We start from the raw sequence: 20,038 nt of genomic DNA, 5'->3' as shown, positions 1-20,038 counted from the left end.
CAGGCCCTACTGCTTCCTGGCAGTGCAGAGACACATGAGCCTTGGCCCCTCCACAAACAATGACTTACAGCACTGTGTACACAAATGGCAGGTAAAGGTACTGCTGGAAAAAAAATAATCTTAATACTTTTGAATTATAAAACTCGAGGTACATATGCACTAAAAATCCACACTCAGAATACGAACTATGCCTAACTAGTGACAAGTAAAGGCTTTTTGAATTTCAGAAATTGTCACACTAAGAGGCTCATACTTCACAACTGCATTACTGTTATTCAACATATATAGTATCATGTTGTCAACTTCTCTTGAAATGACACAGAAGGAAAGCGTGCTCAGGCTGTAGAAAAACAAACACAATACCCCTTTACCCCACCTCCCCGACAGTTGCTTTCAACTAAAAATGAGTAGGACATAGTTATTTCAATTTATAGCCAAGACAAAACAAAAACCCAAAACCCCTTACCTCTTCTTTGTTGGCTCTGTTGCATTCTTTCCAAGGATTTCTCTATTACAAAATGAAAACAACCACATTAAGTAACTCTGAGTTGATTGTAAAGAATTAAATCTAATTTCAGAGTTCTGAGTCAGGAACGTGTTGTGAAATCAGCGATAACCCAGCTATAAAACTGCCAATCCCTTGCCATTAGCCTACTTAGGCGAGCACAGGCTGACATGTGCTGCCCCGCTGCGCACCAGAACCCGAAAATCCTTGCTAGTGCCAGGAGCTGCAGCAGTGCGACTCTGCTAACAAGATTTTCAGGGGTTATTATTAGATTATTTAACGAAACTGCTGTTAATAGGAAAAGCACTGATAAAAAAACAGGAATTACTGACCTGAAACTGGAGTGAGTTCATAGTTTTGTCTATGATATATATTCTGTTAAGGTCTACCATGCCTCGGCCGTGTACATGCAGAAACTGATGAAGGTTAATGCACAGGTAGAGCAATGATGATGCAAAAAAAATAATAATAATACAATCCCAAGGGCACCTCCTAAACACGCCAACAAAAAGAGAAGCACCATCCATCAAGCTACTCTCTCTCCCCCTGAAGAATAAAGCACCTGGACAGTGACTAATTTGATTCAGGTGGATCAATAAAAAAGGAACAAATTACTAAGTTTTACTATGCAGTACAGAATATATGCTCATTAGCAGAGATTTATAGTCTTTGCCTTTGTCTTCCACATTCACCTTGATCCTTTGAACCATTTTTTATTTTTATTTTTTTTTTAAACTGTGCTAACCAATTTCAAAATACAAAGGGGGTTGGGGGGTGTTGATATCTATAAGGAAAGAACCAACTGTCCCTGTAGATGATGAACATGACATGGACATGAGTCTTACCCCTGAGTTTGATATAAACTTTCCAGATCAGTGTTATGGAAGGACAAAATGTGTGGTTTTCCCTTGCTAAAACAGGAATCACAGCAGCTCTTTGCCCGTAAGTATCATGGAGCTGAAACCACTGATGTTTGCTATGTAAACTGCTAGGGAATGATTAGTATAAACATGAAAGGTCTTCAGAGCAGAGACCATGCCTATATTTAAGATGTTTACACTTAATGTATTTTGCAATTTAAGTAGCAAACCAGAGGCCTAGAACTTCAGTCGTGATCACACTGTTAATGGTACCTAATTGCAAGTCATAACATGCCAAAAATCAGATCAATCGTTACACTCACTTGTGGATTTCTGATTATTCTGAATTGACACAAACACTTAAACTAAAGTCTTGTTCTTTCATTTAGCATTCTTCTGTCCAAAACTGATCACATGACCATGGAGTTGCTAATAAAGAACTAAATCAGTGGTTACAAAGCAACCCAAGGTATCTGTATCTGCATGTGTTTGCTAGAAAACAAAGCTGGGCACTAACTGCAGTCTTTAGATCAGTGATTTTACAGACCAGTATAGCGCAATCTCTAACATTCTGAACGCAGCATTACATCGCCCTCCCTGTTGCCTTAGTTAGAAGGTTGAACAATATGTCTATAACCTGAATAAATTATTTTCCCCTTCCTCAATTTCTGTGTTTAGGAGACTACAAATCTATTTTTAAGGAGCCTTTAAGAAACATATGCTCAAGTATATGTTATTAAGGCCAGTATAAAAAGAAATATTGGGGGATGAGTAGGAGGGGGATGAAGAGATATTAAACATGTAAGATATAGTTTTATTATTATCCAGGAACAGTTACAGAAATCCATACAACATGACAAACAAAAAAGCACAGTTTTCTGCACAGCATTTTTACAAATTCAAGACAGAACAGCCTTAATTACTTTAAATTATCATGCTCTATATTTTAAACAGTTTTCTGATTACACAGCACTTCATGGCTAAATGTAGAACTGAAAGAAGGGTTTTGAGAATAATCAAATGAAGACAGAAAATCAGTTTGGATTTTCATGTTGAGCAACAAGGGAGAGAAGAAAGAGGGCTAGTACCACATCAGATTGCTATTGTTAGTGCAAGGGAAAAAAAATACATGAGATTATTACCTCATTATTTTCTGTTCTTCCTCCATCTGTTCTCTGACCTGTTGCAATTCTTTGATCAGTTCAACATCTGTGCCGTTCACCCAGGTGTATACCACATCAATCGGCATGGGTAAACAAAGCCTACATAATTCAAATGAAAGCTACATGAGCTGTTTAATATTACATTACAAGTGTTTGTGGCATCCTACAATAGCAGTTCCCGTCAAGGAACAAAAATGCTTGGTGTCTGAGCTGAAGAGACAAAGAAAAAAGCTTCCCTTTAGCTATAAATATATATAATTTCGTAATTATACACCAGCCTTTGACAAAACAGCACAGACATAAAACCAAAAGAAGACCTACTGAGGCCATAACAATTCACAACAATTCACTAACTAAACGAAATTTGCCATTTATACTCTAAATTTCACTACATTTTAACCTATAATCAAACACCTAGCAACCCATTAAATATTTCTCAAGACAGTACCAGCATCTAGGCACATCTTTAATTCACCAGCTAACCAAATTAGACAGGACAGCACAAAGTGTAAAGACTTAAATCACACTTTGTGTTATTTAATTGCCCACAGCCAGTAAGATCTCAGCAGAACCACATCTTTACCCTAATACCTCTTAGATCTCAGTAACAGAGCATTTCACAAACTAACAACCTACGTAGGATACATGAACTCAGACACTAGACACAGCAGTCAAACCCATTCTTGACACAATTTAATACTGTGAAACTGCTGCTGAACAGTTACAGATGTCCTAGCGTACCTAATGCAGAAGCAGCAAAGAAAATCTTTGAGTACTTATTTTCTATTTGTTTGTGGTTATCTCCTCCCTGAGGCCCACAGCTCTGTTTCAGCAGGTGCTCCAGGCTGCTGCCAGAGATGAACCTCTCAGTCCCAGAGCGCAGGGGGATGCCCCAACCATTATTTTCACAAGTTGCAGTGTCAAGCTATAATACCTTCCTTAAACTGTAGAAGGCCTTCACACACTTTAGCAGAATCCAACAATCCAGCCTCCTGCCAAGCATATTAAATTGAACTTAAGCTTAGACCCTTGGATGTTGATTTCTCTCTCTGTCATTTGTTTTCATGAAATAGACAAGTGAAAACAAACAGGAGAAAAGCAGTGTTTGGATAGCAAACACTGAGCAAGTGTTTTAACACTAAGATACACTGGGACACACAATGAAATATCCAAGGAAAAGGTGTTCCCTCCCCACCCACTGCATGGCATCCTTCAAACAACAGAGAGACAGGCAGTTCGTAGGTATCTCCTCCACCTTCCCTTGCACAGCATGACATGCAGACAATTTCCACACATCTTTGTTTTCTACTGGCTGAGACTCAGTAACTGAAGTGCAAAATTCGGCAAACCGGCAGGCAGCAGCTGGTCACAACACAAGGGATGTGAACGTTTTGCACTCAATTCACTGCAGTTCCTAACAACTTAAGCTAACACCTAAGGGCTGCTGGGGGGTCACCACAAAGACAGCTTGAACATCTAGCAGGAGGCACTGCCTTCCTCAGCAGCACCATCCAGAAAGCCTACCTCACTTCTGAGGTGCAATACTCTGCAGGAGGCTACATTCTCAGCTGACAAAAAAGTCAATTTGCAGATTAGGGCTACCCCCCCTAATCAGTTATTCTACCTCTTTCTCAGGAGACACAGTAGCTCATTAACAGGTGCAACTCCCTGTATGTTTTGAGTCTTTCACAGAATTAGAAATTCAATGGCAGAAGCTCCTCCAGCTTTTCCATGCTTGTTGTGATCAGTTACATTATTGGGTTGGCAGGCCCTTGATTTCTACAGCTAGGAAACCTGTTTTAGGTGGAAGCACCTGACTCAAATTAGCTGATCTCAAAGGTGCACAACTCTCAGTCTCCTGGGCAAAGGGCAGAGTTTATTTACACAGCCTTCATTTAAGAACATAAAATGTGGAAAAAGAAAAGCCTAAATTCCAACTCAGTCTAAGCTATGAGGCAATTTTAGTACTATTTATACTTCTGTAAAGCCACTCCCCAGTTTATAATTTGCTAATAGCTTGTTTCTATACAATAGCAAATAGAACTGTGTAATTTACTACACTTAACTTGTAGCATTGAAATGTCAGCTCTGAATTAACCCTGGTGTGGCTTGATCTTCATTAGTAATGTCTATAGAGACAATTACAAAAAAAAAAATCAAAGCAAGTGAACTGTTTGCTGATCAATTAGTTCACAATTTATCCAAATATAAGTTAATCTGAATTTTCTTAATGTATTTTTACAGCAAATTAACACACTGTTTGGGAAAGTAGTGGTTATCAAACATAGTAATAAAAAAACATATCATACACAATTTTTTGCTCCTAATTAACACTGCTACCAATTAGGATCAGTAACAGTGTTAAGATTTCACCTTGTGGTCTCTTTCAAAGCTTTCTGATTAATTTCAAAACCTCTTAAAAAGCACTGAGACTTTATATTTTGAGAAGCGCCTAATGGCATTTTGCTTTAAAATTAAAAAGGAACAGGAAAGCTACTTCCACATTATCCTTCTCTAACATTATTTTAAGTACACAAAGTCTTTTGCAAGTTAAGGTCAGAAAAGTTCAAAAACTTTCTTCACTTAAATTCTGTAGCTATGTTTTTCCTTCATGTGAGCTTACGCTTTTGGTCTTCATCACAGATACCAATCTGGCAAACAGATTAGGCCCAAGATGAGCTGACTGAAATGAAATATGAAAATAGACCATGTAAGTTGACTGATTTTGACTATTACATCACGACAGTAAGACTTGCAATTTTGTTTTGGACAAACTCTGCCATTTTGTAAAAACTCTGTACTTAATTAACACAAAGGCAGAACTTTAGTACTGACAGAAACAACCATGCTTTCACTCCAGCACTGCAGAAACACATACAAGTTAATAATCTGTACGAGTTGTGTCACTCTGCTTTATCTGTCTTCCTTTAGAAAACAGAGGAGGGAAGTAAGAGATGAAATTGCGAGTAGTACTCACAAATACCGTGCAATGTACTTTTAAAGAATTATCTTGCACCAGCTAAAACATGATGAACTGATTTGATCATTTCTACTGTCTCATGATTCAACAAACCTCAAGGCAGATTACACATCTGCTTTCAGGGCTTTTTCCAGTCAAGTGCATCAACACTTAAAAGAGTCAGATGATATCTCCTTAGTAAGCTTCTTCCACCTACCAATTCACCGTCCACTGACTTCCTGAGCAACAGACCCTGTGACTATTCAGATATGAACTATGAAACCACAAGCAGCCACACAGAAGTTAGCACAGCTGAAGCAAATGACCCATATGACTTGGTTTCCAATTTGCTGTGACTTCTCCAGTGCATTCAGCTTGCTTTAAAAAGCTTTTTCTTGCTACCTTTGTGACTTTTCTGCTAAATAACGTCCCACATAAGATGCCACAGAAAACTCAAGGTAAATCAAAAATAACTTTTCCAAAAACACTAGAAGTGGGAATTTTAAGTTCACAGGAACAGTACTTCTATTTTCTTACCTTAATATAGAAAATATTTCATGTCTCCCCCTTCACTGTTAACATTATTGCCATTCCGATATCTCCTTATAGACTGGATGAATTAAATGCATTTAAAACAAACTGTCATATATGACTAGAACTTCCAAATTCCAAACACCTTCTAAGTTGGGAAATTAACCACTAACTCACGGTTTTAGAATCTCTAAGTTAACAATTCATCGCAGATTTAGAGCCCTTACAATAAAGTACTACTCAGCAGTACGTTACTTCATCTAGAATATCTGATTTAAATATTTGAGAATTCATTGAACAGTACAACATGCGATATGCTAACTACAAGTATAGCTCACCGATTTTGAAATGATTTGCCAGCAACGTTGTCTCTGTATGAATCAAACATAACATGATATTGGTCTCTACTCCACTCCAACACAACCTGAAAAGAAAAATACTCGATGTCACCATCTTCTAAAATTAGACACTTACTTTTGAAACTTTTACTCACGACCGATTTCACTCAAGTTGATCTACACATTAATGCACATCTGACTTAATTAATCCAAACTAAATTATTACACTGAGTCAGCAATCAGACATAGAACTTAGAGCGCACAATTACAATAAACATTGTTTTTTTCTCTGCAAGAAAGGACTTCATGTTTTGTGGACACACTTTTAAAGTTACTATTCATTTTGATTACATCCTCCTTGTCTCTGAACCTTTAGGGACATGGTCTAGTGGGTGACATTGGTAATAGGGCAATGGTTGGACCAGATGATCTTGGAGGTCTTTTCCAACCTTAATGATTCTATGATTTATTTATTTTTTTTTAATGCAGCAGCATCTTCTCAAAACTGAGGCCCTAAAACAAATATACTTCAATACAAGCAGGACCCCCCCATCAATTTTCACAATCTTCAATTTTCACAATTTTCATCATCTTCCTTTCTGTTCTCATATAGGACATATTGGAGTCTATCTCTGCACTCTGAGCTTTGAAAACAAACAGCCAGCCCAGGGCATATCAAATTATGCAGATTAACCTGGGCACAAACTTAAAACAAGATAGCTGTTTCCCAGTCCAGGTGAGTCTAACGTGGCAACCAAACTAACCCAACAGCTCCGTACTCCTGTGGGCTGCAGACTCTTCCATCCCCCTGCATTTCTAACCCTCCCTTTAACTTGAAGCTGGCATTCGCCAGACCCTGCAGAGAGCCAAGTCACGGAGCTAAACCAGCAGGGAAATGAACCCTCAGAAAACAGATCAGCTTTGCCTCCCCAGCTCGGATGCTGCGGCAGACGAGGAATGGTGGGAACACACAGCTGAAGGCAGGATTGTCTCCCCCAGCTTCATCCAGCCACCAAGATCGCTTAGCTAAAATGTCAGTCTTTTGCCAGCAAGCCACATTCAACAGCATATTCACACATTAGCTCGATGGGAGCACAATCACAAGAAGATTTGTACTTTAGAAAGCTGCATGTTTACATTCCAATGTTATTTTTAAATGTGTATATATATATATACACACATGTGTGTATATACACACAAATATTGAACAAAGGCATGTGGTTGCATCTCTATTCCTAACAGAGTATCTGAAATCATGGTTCCAAGCAGAAAAATCAGGCTTTCCAATACTAAAAATGTTTCATATGCTTTGATATAGCAAAAAAGCATGAGTAATTTGAGATAAAATTCTCCTATATATAGAAGATCCTGCTCTTAGATAAACTTTCCACATCTTTTACAGCTGAAGTTCAATCTTAAAAATTACAGTATCATCTTGTGTTGCTTTAGAGAGATGAAAGGACAGTGGTTTATTTTATGTGCAGAAGTACATATAAATATGTACTGGGAAAACAAAATTACAGTGCTTGTTTCACACCGGTCTTAGATTCAAATGTCACTGTTGCTTATGTTTTATGGCAACTATAAATTCTATCATTTCTTTAAAATAGCACTCAAAACCGTAATTTTAGAGGCTACCTCCCTCCATTTTAAGAAGATACACATCTCTATACTCTCATGCCTGCTAAAGTAAATTAAAGCCTTCTGAAGAGTATACAGAACAGGGAAGTCCCATCACGCGTCAGTGACAAGCACACAAAATATATTTCCAAAGCTGCACAGCCTCTTTGTAGTCCAAATCACATCTGTACAAGCTTGTTCCTCATACACAAAGGACACATGATTTACAAGGTGAGCATAAAATCTCCTTCCTTAAATATCAAACACGCTATTACACTTCTTCATGCCCAAATCATTATGTCCTTCTGCCCAATACATTAGTTTAAAACAGTACATAATGAAAGCTATCTACGCATTAACATCTGTAATTACTGCTAATTAAGAATTGACACACACTGATCTGCTTCTAGAAGAAATACTGAATTATCCGAGTAAAAACAAAAATATATTTTATTGTATGAATACAGCTCTCTGGAGGAAAAGCATTAACCATTCAAACATTTGCTTGCTGTATTTGTGCAATTGTACTGAAAGAGAACCATGGCAGCTCTCTTTGGATAGATGTTTAGGAAAAGAAGTTACAGGCTTCCCACCTGACACATTCTGCTTCTGTTTTCTCCTCTTATTGCTTACATTGCAATAATGCCTACGGGCCTCTACTTAAACTTTACATGCAGATACTTAAAACTAGTAAGGAACAACAACAAATGGAGAGACCCTCTATCATGAGATACTGTATCAGCAGTGTGACAAGTGTCTCACTTCTTCCATTTATAAAACATTTTACAAAGCTAAATGACCTATGGAAGGTCAGCTAAGAACGGTTTACAGGCAAACTGTCATAAAACTCAAAACATCTTAAGCCTAGGCTACAGCATTGGCTTACACCTGGCTATCCCATACGTTACAGCTGAATCATGCTTAATGCACTGTTATTTCACTAGGATAATTTTTTTTTTCTTGAAATCACTCATTTTCATCTTGAGGCTGTTAGGACGTTATTCCCAGTCTCATTTTTTTTTTTCTCTAACCATCCATTTCCATGTCAGCACTAATATAAATATTAGTATGACTCTAAACAAGCAGATGCTATTTTGCTTACTTGGACAAAAAAGCTGGCTCTGGGGGCAGGGGAAAAAAGGAACCGCACACTCTGTTCAGACAACAGAGGCTGATAGGCATTGCTGCTTTATCGCTTAAGAAATCTCCACGGAACATTAATATGGTCCACCTGATGATTACTAGAAAGATTTCTTGGTTTCGAGTTCAAAATTCTTATAAATTTTATTTGCTGCTACTTTGCAGACTGTATACTGAAGAACAGAAATCTTTTCCATTCTTACTACTGCTGCCAGAAGAGGCCTGACAGTGTTTATTTTCACAAGCCCAGTCTCTCCTAAATCCTTAACTACTACTGTTTACCAGGACAGGAACACTTTAAATCATAAAATTCAAAGGCAAAATACATGCAAACATCTCTTACTGATCTTATTCATCATCATCCATTTATTTATTTTTAAAGAGCTTTTTTGTTTGTTTGTTTTTGTATTTATGCAGACATTTGATTTAGTTTGTAGCTTTTTTGGGTGGTGTGCAGGGTAGGAGTGTTTTTACCAAGCACGATTAGAAGATTTCTGGTCACTTTTCTTTTATTTTTAACACAGAGTTTTGAAAATTCACTCCCACATCAATCTGCCACTTATTTGCTCACTGTCTAAATAGCGTCTAAGCTTTCCAAATAGTTCTGGTATTAAAAAGACTGGAAATAGCAAACTCAGATTTGGTATTCTGAGAAGTGACTTGGACTCATTCTCAGCAAAATCAGTTGTAATTTGGACAAGTATTGAAGCAGTTTATAAAAGCTCTCAGAAATGCTGATGTTTGCCTTAGGTCCCGATTCTGGGGAAAAGCAAAAGTTTACTTGAAGTTTCATAGCACCAAGAGATATCTATCAATCAGCTTTAAAACAAAAGCTGACAATCACATATAAACAGATGGCTCAACTATCTCACTCGTGGTTTCAAAGCGTTTCAGCAACTTGTGACCACTGCAAGACAGCAGACAGGAAGCACCTTATGAAAGACAGTGAGCATCCAGACAGAATACACTTCTGATTGTGCTCCACCATAGTTTCAGATAATGCTCTTCATGGCTCTTCTCTCTCTCTTTTTTTTTTTTTTTTTAAGTCTGAAAGAGCTCATCAAAATAAAACGGGGAGGGGGGAAACACCACCAAAACAGCAGCAAAATTTGTCTTGAGAATCTTGAGAAATTTAGGAATCAGGAAATACCTGTCTGTTTGCATTTAGCATGGCCATCCTTTTACACTGACCAAGTCTTTTCTTTAATTCCATGAATGCTTCTTGAGCGCTACAGCGAGCAAGATCTTTCTTCCTCTCCCGATATTCTCTTTGGTGGCTTCCAAAATAGACAGGGTAATACGTAGTGAAACTTCGAAATATACCATACACGTGTATAAAATCTTATATAAGATAAAGTAGAAGTCGTATCGCATCACTTGCACCGCAGTACCGACTGATCAGCAGCAAGCAGTGTAAGACAGACTGCAGGTTTAACTCCTTAAACTCTAGCGGGGAGAAAGCTGTCACTCCCAATCGCTGTCTGAAGGCTATGCTAAGCACAGGCCCTACATGAGTCCCGTCAGGCTGTTCCAAACAAAAATAATACAGCCCCAATAAACCACCTGGTGCTGGAAAGGGGGAAAGGCACAGGTCAAGAAAGCAGGCGCTCCTGCAGCATTTTTCCCTGGAAACGATCTAACAGCAGCCCCGGGCACGCTTGGAGCCGGGTTTACCCTGCCGTGCCGGGCCGGGCCGGGCCAGGGGCAGCACCGCAGCCGTGCCACTTCCACCCGCCCGGGGCCACCCCGAGCCAAAGCGGAGCGGCACAAGGACGAAATAAATCAGTGACAGCGATGAACGTGCCCCCCTCCGCGGCTCCGTGCTGCCTGCTGTAGGAACTCTCCTCTCGAACGGCAGGGCCATAGCACGCTAACCCCCTTCAAAGCCGCCCGAGCCACGGCTCGGCTCGGCACGGCTCGGCTAGGCACGGCACGGCTCGGCTAGCAGAGCAGGATGGAATCGCGCTGCCCGCCGTACTGACCTCCCCGAACTGCAGCGCGGAGACGATCATGAGGACGAGGCCGCCGAGGCAGAGGCAGGGCCCATAGCGGTGCGACAGGCACGTGTAGGTCTGGCGCTGCAGCAGCTTCAGCAGCATGGCCCGCCGGCCGCCGCCACCGCCACCCGGGCCGGCTCGGCCCTGCGCGGTGCGGCCCGGGGCGGCCCGCCTCAGCGCGCTGCCATGCGCCGGGCCGGGCGGACGGGTCCCGCCGCCGCCGCCGCCACCACCCGCGCCCCTTCCGGCAGCGCCGCGGCGCCACCTGGCGGCGGCTCTCGGGCCCCGCTGGCGGCCCGCTAGGCCCCGGGCGGCCTCCGGGCAGCTTACTGGCGGGAGGGATTTGTCTGCACGATTTTCTCCGCAGGGGTGTGGGCAGAGGCGTGCCGTCCTGGCATGAGGTGCAATAGAGCTGCGCGCTGAATTCTCACTGAAGCATTTCTTGGTGTGATTCAGCACAGAAATTAAGTGCAGGGAGATAGGTTCGTGAAAGGAGAAGCGGCAGGCTAGAAGAAGCTACTCGTGGGTTTCTTCAAGAGTGTTTCCTGAGACAAAAACGTGATAAGAACCTAATTAAAGGTCCTGAATCTGCATGCCTAGTTTCTGCCATAAAGTTCAGATATCTACACCAGACACTGCTGGTGTCACTGTAGTCCAAAGTTTCATCAGGCAGAGGCATTCCGGTTACCACAGTGAACTAAAGTGGTGCCATAGACCCTCATGAGGCCAAGGACAACAGCACCTACCTCTGTAGTCCTTTCTCACTGCACGGAAAAGTATTTCTGACAATTCACTGCAGTGACTTTTCCAGGTAATGAACATCACCCACATGTTCTTCTTTTTCCCTGCATAAAGTAACAATGCCTGACCATTCCCAGAAGTTTGTCCTAGCACATTTGCATGGCTGTGGTATGAGAGGACTGCACCCTTTGTAGTTCTCAAGGATGCGACCAAGGTACAAGGCTCTTTGGCACAGATTTATCAATTCACTGAGCCCCACTCCCATTTACCTTTTTAGTGTCACAATGTTTTCCCTTTCTTCATAGGCCACTGGATGGCAAATTTGTTAGGCGTTACCTTCAGAGTTCAGAGCCCACCACACAGTGCTGTGTTTCACCTCCTTGCCATATGTTATCAGGGTGATTATATTTATTTGGCCCTTCATGACAACTAACCCTTACAGTGTCAAGATGTAGAAGCCTCTAGCTAAGCTTTCATCACCTGTTGCACACTGCCAGCCCCTTCTCTTCATACATGCAGTCTTCATCCTTCACATTTTCTCACCTATGTGCCAAAGTACTGCCCTGGAGGAAGATAATCCTTAGCTTGTTAGAATCATAGAATTATTAAGGTTGGAAAAGACCTCCAAGATCATCTGGTCCAACAATCACCCTATTACCAATGCCACCCACTAAACCATGTCCCTAAGCACTACATCCAACCTTTCCTTGAACACCCACAGGGACAGTGATGCCACCACCTCCCTGGGCAACCCATTCCAATGTCTGACCACTCTTTCTGAGAAGAAATGTCTCCTTATTTCCAACCTAAACCTCCCCTGGCGCAACTTGAATCCATTCCCTCTAGTCCTATCACTAGTTACCTGCGAGAAGAGGCCAAACCCCAGCTCCTCACACATTCCTTTCAGGTACTTGTAGACAGCAATAAGGTCTCCCCTGAGCCTCCTCTTCTCCAGACTAAACAACCCCAGTTCCCTCAGCCACAAGTCCTCATGGGACTTGTGTTCCAGGCCCTTCACCAGCTTTGTAGCCCTTCTCTGGACACACTCCAGGGCCTCAATGTCCTTCTGTAGTGAGGGGCCCGAAGTTGAACACAGTACTCAAGGTGCGGCTTACCAGAGCAGAATGCAAGGGGACAATCACCTCCCTGGTTGTGCTGGCTACGCTATTGCTGATACAAGCCAGGATGCCATTGGCCTTCTTGGCCACCTGGGCACACTGCTGGCTCATGTTCAGGCAAGCATCAACCATCATATTCCCATTTTGTCGAAGGTTCATACACTGTAGCCATCTCCAGTGCAAGAAAATCTCAATTGTTCCATGCTGCATGTTGGAAAATTGATGAAAACACAGCCACCCTCAACTTGCTAATTATTTGCAACCTAGTACTATCGAAGATGCAGATTCAAATCCCATTAGAGAAAGAATTTGAATCCAAATTGCTTGGATACTTCTACTTCTATAAAGAACAAATCTTTCCAGGCTCAAAACCAGGACCTTGCAGCCTTGCAACCAGCTTTATGAGCATGTCTCTAAAAGGGGCAGAGCTCAAGCTGAATTTGTTTTCACATTTTATCTAATTCATTGGTTAGGCAATTGTTCACATGAGAATCTTGCTATTTTGTCTGAGAATGGGATATTTAACTTCCTTATTTTTCGCCAATCACTCTACAGGCAAATGAACCCAGATATTTTGCTTCAAGCAATAAATTCCACTAGGTGTCAGGATAGCTAAGAATTACATGCTGCAATTATAATTAGGCATATACTTAAGGGCCTTGCCAAATCACTTTCTATGTAAACTGTTGGAATAATCCAGTTAACTGTACTTGTACTTGTATTAACTTTAAGACGCACGTAGCAGCACATAAAGCAAAGATGAGCCTTTCACACAATCTAACGAAAAGTCAAATAATTATAAAATGAACATATTTCATCTTGACCATGTTTTTCTGCAAATTGCCTTCACCAACATTTTCTATCTCTTAGATCTCAGAAAGCTCTCTAAATTTGAGATGTTTTTCTTTCTACAGTTAGGCCTGATTTTAAGAGAGTGGAAGCTACTTTCAAAAGGCAAGTAATTACTCATTCTTTTATATGGGACTGGAGAACCTGTAATGTTCAAAGACTTGAGAAAGGCAGGAAGAAAAGAAGCCTTGAGTTGCTACTACTCTTCTTCATTTCTGCCCTGGGACAACAGCAATCTACTAATCACACTTTTCCTTCCTTAGAAAAGCTGAAGTATCATGGAATATTCCTTCCAAATCTTGTGCATCAAAGGGAGAGGAGCAAGAGCTAAACATGCAAGGCAATAATGTAATTATCTTTTGTGGAGACAGAAGACGAGAAACGATCAACCTAGAATCTAAAGCATCTCTGTTACCCCAAAATAATATTCACTGCACACTTCTCAAATATTGCTTTAAAGCAAAGAGAACTAACGTCCTCAAGGGCTTTCACAAACATGAATTCATCTTGTAGCACCTCTGTGAAGCACAAAGGCAAAGAAAATTCTGCAAACTTCATGCCTGCTTCTACTTCAGGACTGATTTTTCACAGTACAGGATCTCACCAGTAGTGCTGCGAAGGCTCAACAGTTAGCTTTTAGTGACTTCAGTTACATTTGTGAATGCTCAGAACTTCCAAACATTAAAGGTGTCTTAAGTCAGGCAACCAAAAATAAAGGACACAGAGGTAATGATTTACCTGTGGCAAGTTTGTTTGAAGTGACTTGTCTATCATTATAGAAGTTTTGCAACATAGGCCAATTTGTATTTGCTTATGGCAATTATGCAGACATCATTTCTATGCCTGCCCTACTCACAACAGATCTTTGTAAAGAATTAGAAGTTCTTCTACACAGCTGTGAACAAGTTCACCCAGCACACTGAAGGATGGAGTGGAAAAAAGTGGCCAGTTATTTCACCACTCACTGTATTGTAATGCACATGCTCAGGATTACAGAAGCCTTAAACTGGCATTTTCTAACTTCTGAGTTGTTGCATTCTTAACAGTGTGTTTTAATAGATGTACTTCATACTAGGATTTTCTTTCCTACATAAAACTCTGTTCAGTTAAAGTACAGAATAGTAGTTGAGTACAGAAAACAAACAGAAGATGTCATTACCCCACGCCCTGTAGTCTTGGTGGCAATAACCTTGTCATGTGTACACTTTGATTTACAGAAGTAATTGAGAATCAGTTAAAATGCAATGGGCAAAGTCCTCAGAAGTTACTGTGAAAGTGTCTAAATTCCTGTTGATTTCAAGGGCAATCTAGACACCAGCCTAGAACTGCTATATTATTGCCTTTGTGCTTCTTTTCAGTAACATTTAAGAACAAAGATGTAATGAAAGCAATTTCATTAGCATAGTAAAATACAAAAATCCTCTGAATTTCTACTTGGTTGTCAGTACTCACTATTGAAATCACATCTATGTATCAAGCAGAGACATTATATATAAGTATCCAGGGCAACTTTGCCAGCATGGATTTCAGGGCAGGTTATACAAGTTCCTGGTAAGAAGTATGTGAGTTCTTAGTCCACAGTGAAAGCTGCATTGCTAGGTCTTCACATCATCTATGGCAGCTGGGTTAAAGCCAGTTGACATTTTGGCATCCGGACAGAGCTGTTGATCCACCAACATGGACCTACAGCCCTGCTCTACAGCTCTGGCTCATTTCTTCCCCACCAAAGCCTGTCAAGGGTTGGGTTTCTCTGCTACACTTCCACGTTCATTCATTATATTAACATACTCTTAATGACCTGCTCTTCTATAAAGTCACTTTTTTTTTCTTTCTTTTTTTTTTTTTCCTGTGCCCCTGCAAGCTAACAGAGAACTTTGTAGAGGGCTAGGCCCTAAACAACAGTCAAAACAGGCTGGTGTACTTGTCAGTACTTTGAAGAGCTGCATTAGTACTTTCTGTGGAAAGGAGGTGGGACACAGAAGGGCGTTCTAGGACTTCTCTCTTTCCCTCCCCCAAATTATATCTAAATGGTAATATCTATGCTTCTGAAACCCTGTTTAAAGCAGTAGCCTTAGGCATATTGGAACGAGTAGCTCAGTGAATTTTGCAGTGCTACTATCTATCAAATACAATAATTAAATCAACATTAGTCATTTGGTACGTGACAGACTAAAAAAATAGTCAACAGGTATTTTATGATTCAAAAATATATATATGTTTTGACTTACTATTTACAGAGATCTTAGCCTTTGATAAAGACTTAATCCCATTGACATCATCTCCAAATAGAAAGTGACCAGGATGTCAGTTTCTGAGAGATGATGTTAGACCCTGATGCTGTATATTGTAGTGGATTATCTCTAAATCAGTCTGTAGTCCCATGAGCGTATGCACTCTAATTAGAGGCAGCTATTGAGAGTTTTGACTTTAACACAAATTTGAAAATCCTGCTGTGTACTTCAGTGTGTCACTGGTTTTGAAAATCCTCAGATGTTCAACTCCTAACCCTCAGAATAGTATGCAAGGAAAATTTATGGCTCCTTACTTTTGAAAATAATGTTGATAGAATATAAAGTCCTTTTGTTTTTTGTTTGTTTGTTTGTTTGTTTTCTTCAAAACTCATTTCTCTACTGGCCCCATTTTTCCACTGGTGAGGGGAAAAAAAAAAAAATAATAATAAAAAAAAAAACCACGTTTTGTTCTCTCTTAAACAGCAACCAGTCATCCTGCCCTTTCTACTTCTGAGGTTTTTCTATTTGTGCAGATGCTATAAAGGGTATTGACAATAAGCTGTAGAGCATGGCTGGTCCATACTAGGTATAATTAAAGATAAAAGGAAAACAGTAGATTCTTAGAAACAGAAACAAAGCACTCACCAGAGAACAAAGGATTACAGCAACAATATTTTTAAAATCTCTTAAGATGAAAATCTTGATGAGGCTGAGGCAGCATGTGCACCCAGCACTGAAATCAAAATTTCAAAGCATAACACTCATCAATATTTTATTCCAAAAGACCCCATTATTTTCTGAGCACTTCAAACTAAAATAACAAATGTCTGCACGAAGCCAGAAGAAATCTTTTGAAACTTTGCAGATAGGCGTTATTATCTGTAGGTAGTGCAGATAATGTATGGCTAAATTGGTAGGCAACGTGGTCTGGTGCAGTTCTTCTGCAGAATGTCAACTGCCCTTCTGTGGATGAGGGGATGAATATCCATCAGGTACTGAAATGAGTTAAACTGCTCAGGGAGTTAGGCTGCAGTGTATTTCTCAGAGTAATGTCTAGTTCCCTGAAGTGTTGGATTATTCTAAAGAGTAAAAAGGTATTGTTTTGTATTTTAACACTAAAAACACAGAGCCTTTAGTACATTGATGTCATTGTTGCAAAGCAGCACTGGGACTTATGATTCTTTTGCCAATTCCAGCAAGTCTTAATAGCACAGAGAATGGACTGTGTGAATTCAATGCTTAGAATGAGCAAGGTAATCTTTTAAATTCACTCAGCAGCACACTAAGGAGGCAAAAAAAAGGGGGGGGGGGAAAGGGAGCAGGAGAACTAGGGGCCTTAAAGGATGAGGAGTGGTCAAGAAGATATTTTGACAATATCAAAAGGCACTTTTTTTTTTGTTTGTTTGTTTTTACATAATTGTGCTAGGGTGGCGGTTCAGAACACGAGAACTGCCATTGAAATAGAATTAATTTTGGTTTGTTAGTTATCTTATGTGGACCATAGAATCAGACAGAAAGATGAAGTAGATAAAGGACCTGTTTAGGATGAATAATTTCCTTTGTTGCCTAGAAATACACTTTTTATGCCCCAAAATGCTTAAGAGACTACAAAGAGAGTAGAGTGGACATGCTTACTATAAGATCTTTCCAGAAAGCCCTATTGACTGTTGTTCTTCATGTCTGTTTCATGTCTGTTTTATTTCAAAACAACCCAAGAATGCATCCTGACACTTTACTTTCATATACTCTACAACTACAGTGAATTACTCTGTTATCCCCAGAAAAGCTATACTTCAACTTCTTGCACCTCCAAGGAACAATCTGAATCCTCTAAAGCCCACCCAGGCGAAAGGACCAAGTGGGGTTTCTCCAGCAGGGCAGTGGCAGGTGGCCCTGTGAGAGGGAGCAACTCACTCAGGTCGGCTCTTATGGGCAGCCTCAGGCCATGCCTGCCTATGGTGCCACTTCACACCTCCGGTTAACCCTTGACAATGGTCTGCAACAATGCACAGCTCTCACACGCCTGGAAAAACTCATGCCTCTTCCTGCCATCATGGGTGTGGAAAATCTGGTACAGACAACTCCCAGGTATAGCTCATGAGCTTGTGCACAGTTTGCAGCCCCTCACCACAAGAAGGATATTGGGTTGCTCAAGCATGTGCAGAGAAGAGCAACAAAGCTGGCGAAGGGAGTAGAAAACAGAAATTATAAGGAGTGGCTGAGGGAGCTGACGCTGTTAAATCTGGAGAAGAGGAGGCTGACAGGAGACCTCATTGCTTTATGCCTACCTGAAAGGAGGCTGCAGCAAGGAGGTGCCAGTCTCTTTTCTCAAGTGACAGAACATTACGAAACAGCCTCAAGTTGCACCATGGGAGGTTTAGACTGGACTTTAGGAAGAATTTATTCATGGAGAGGGTGGTGAGGCATTGGGATGGACTGCCTAGGGAAGTGACAGAGACCCCATCCCTGGAAGTATTTAAGAAACATGTGGAAGTGGCACTAAGGGACATGTTTTAGCAATGGGACTCAGTAGGTCAGATTGGTAGTTGGACTTGATGATTCTGAAGGTTTTTTCCAACCTGGATAATTCTATCATTCTGTGATTCTATGATCTTTTCCTTTGGGACTCCAAGAATTGCACCTATTTTTCCTTAATCAAAATTTCCTTACTTTAGTAAGAAATGGTGTCACTCTGCTCCCTCGAGTTATCTTAGCGCCCATGGCCCAGGTACTAAGCTGAGCATTTGCTGATGACTCATGACACTGACATCACTTCACTTTTACTGAACAGGAACAATCCTCCTATCTTTACTTAATATTTTTTGTGGTCTCATCTGAGTTGCTATGAAGCACAAATCTTTGTTATCAAAGAACCATGGAGGACATTAGCAGAGGCCAAATAAGGATGGAAAACACAGCTTGTTAAAAATGAAAAGACATTCTCAAAAGAGATAGGACAAAATATTTAGGTTTTGTAAAATTACATTTTACTAAGTTTGTATGTTCTCAGCTTGGAACAAACAGTTCCAACATAAACAGTTTTCACAATGTTACCCTGAAGCTTTTGTGGCTGCTCTCTGTGGCTATTTTAGACCTTGTAACCAGATACAAAACAGCTAAGCTTATCAAAGGAGCAAACACTAAGGCCAACAATGTGCTATGCACAGTATAAACAGGAAGGAATAATTGAAAATTCAAGATTTAGCAAAATTATGTGGAGAAGACAGACCAATCAACACTCTGAAACTGAACAGAGATTCCAGTTCTGGCAAATCTAGTTTAATATATGAAAAAAAATCTGATTTTTCAGCAGTTGGCACTGCCTATTTCCTGGAAGCTTTATGTTGGACAAAGCACATCATTAGCCACTTCTAACAGTGGAGGCTATGGCCTGGAGAAAAAGATATTTTTTATAGCTTTTTCTAGTACTTATCAAATTCTCTCAATTTAGACTCTGATTTCTTTCAACCCCTCACATCCTAATTGAACTCAAGGTCATGAGGTTCATCATTTCCTCTCCCTCTTCACCAAACAACTTAATGTCAGTTACCATGTTCCACTAAGCAAACTGCAAAGGTAATTCTCTCAGATGGCAAAGCTGCATAAAAAGCTACAATTTTTGCTTTGAATGATTGCTTTTTCCCTGAAAATGTTCTTTTCTAAAAATGTAGAGCCAAATTAAAATACTAGATACAAATTCACCCACTGCATGCTTCAGGATGTTGACTACCTCATTCAGAGCAAGGGAGCAAAAAGCCACTGCAGAATGCCTTATCTGCAGCTGAACAGCCTCTCTCTCTTTTGCTGCTGATAGCCCACATTGGTCTACAGCTTGTGCATTCTGGAAGCAGAGATTTATCCCATTAAACCCTTTATTTTGAAAACAATCACTTAAAAAGCCATATAGTGAAAACAGGGAGTAAATGAGTTTAAAATACACATTTTGAGAACTAATCTTTTCTAGAAATTCTGGAATAAAAGTTCCT

At 40.4% G+C, this 20,038-nt stretch overlaps 1 protein-coding gene across 3 annotated transcripts in view; it reads right to left on the bottom strand.

The window, feature by feature from the left end:
• The window catches only part of GNPTAB (N-acetylglucosamine-1-phosphate transferase subunits alpha and beta), a 43,531-nt gene extending 32,178 nt beyond the window's left edge, over positions 1–11,353 (bottom strand). For 2 of the 3 annotated variants that reach the window (XM_048058097.2, XM_048058087.2), the window contains exons 1-4: positions 11,099–11,353; positions 6,357–6,442; positions 2,508–2,627; positions 467–508 (exon numbers count right to left, since the gene is read on the bottom strand). In XM_048058097.2, the coding sequence (XP_047914054.1) occupies positions 467–508; positions 2,508–2,627; positions 6,357–6,442; positions 11,099–11,215 (365 nt within the window). In that variant the 5' untranslated portion in view covers positions 11,216–11,353. Of the gene's footprint in view, positions 1–466; positions 509–2,507; positions 2,628–6,356; positions 6,443–10,266; positions 10,309–11,098 lie in introns of those variants that run through there. The other variant, XM_013173149.2, reaches the window with a different exon arrangement.
• Between the last annotated feature and the right edge of the window lie 8,685 nt (positions 11,354–20,038).

Source organism: Anser cygnoides, chromosome 1, assembly GCF_040182565.1.
Source record: "Anser cygnoides isolate HZ-2024a breed goose chromosome 1, Taihu_goose_T2T_genome, whole genome shotgun sequence".
In the NCBI taxonomy this organism is placed as follows: Eukaryota; Metazoa; Chordata; class Aves; order Anseriformes; family Anatidae; genus Anser; species Anser cygnoides.
This window is presented reverse-complemented; position numbering and strand designations above follow the sequence as displayed.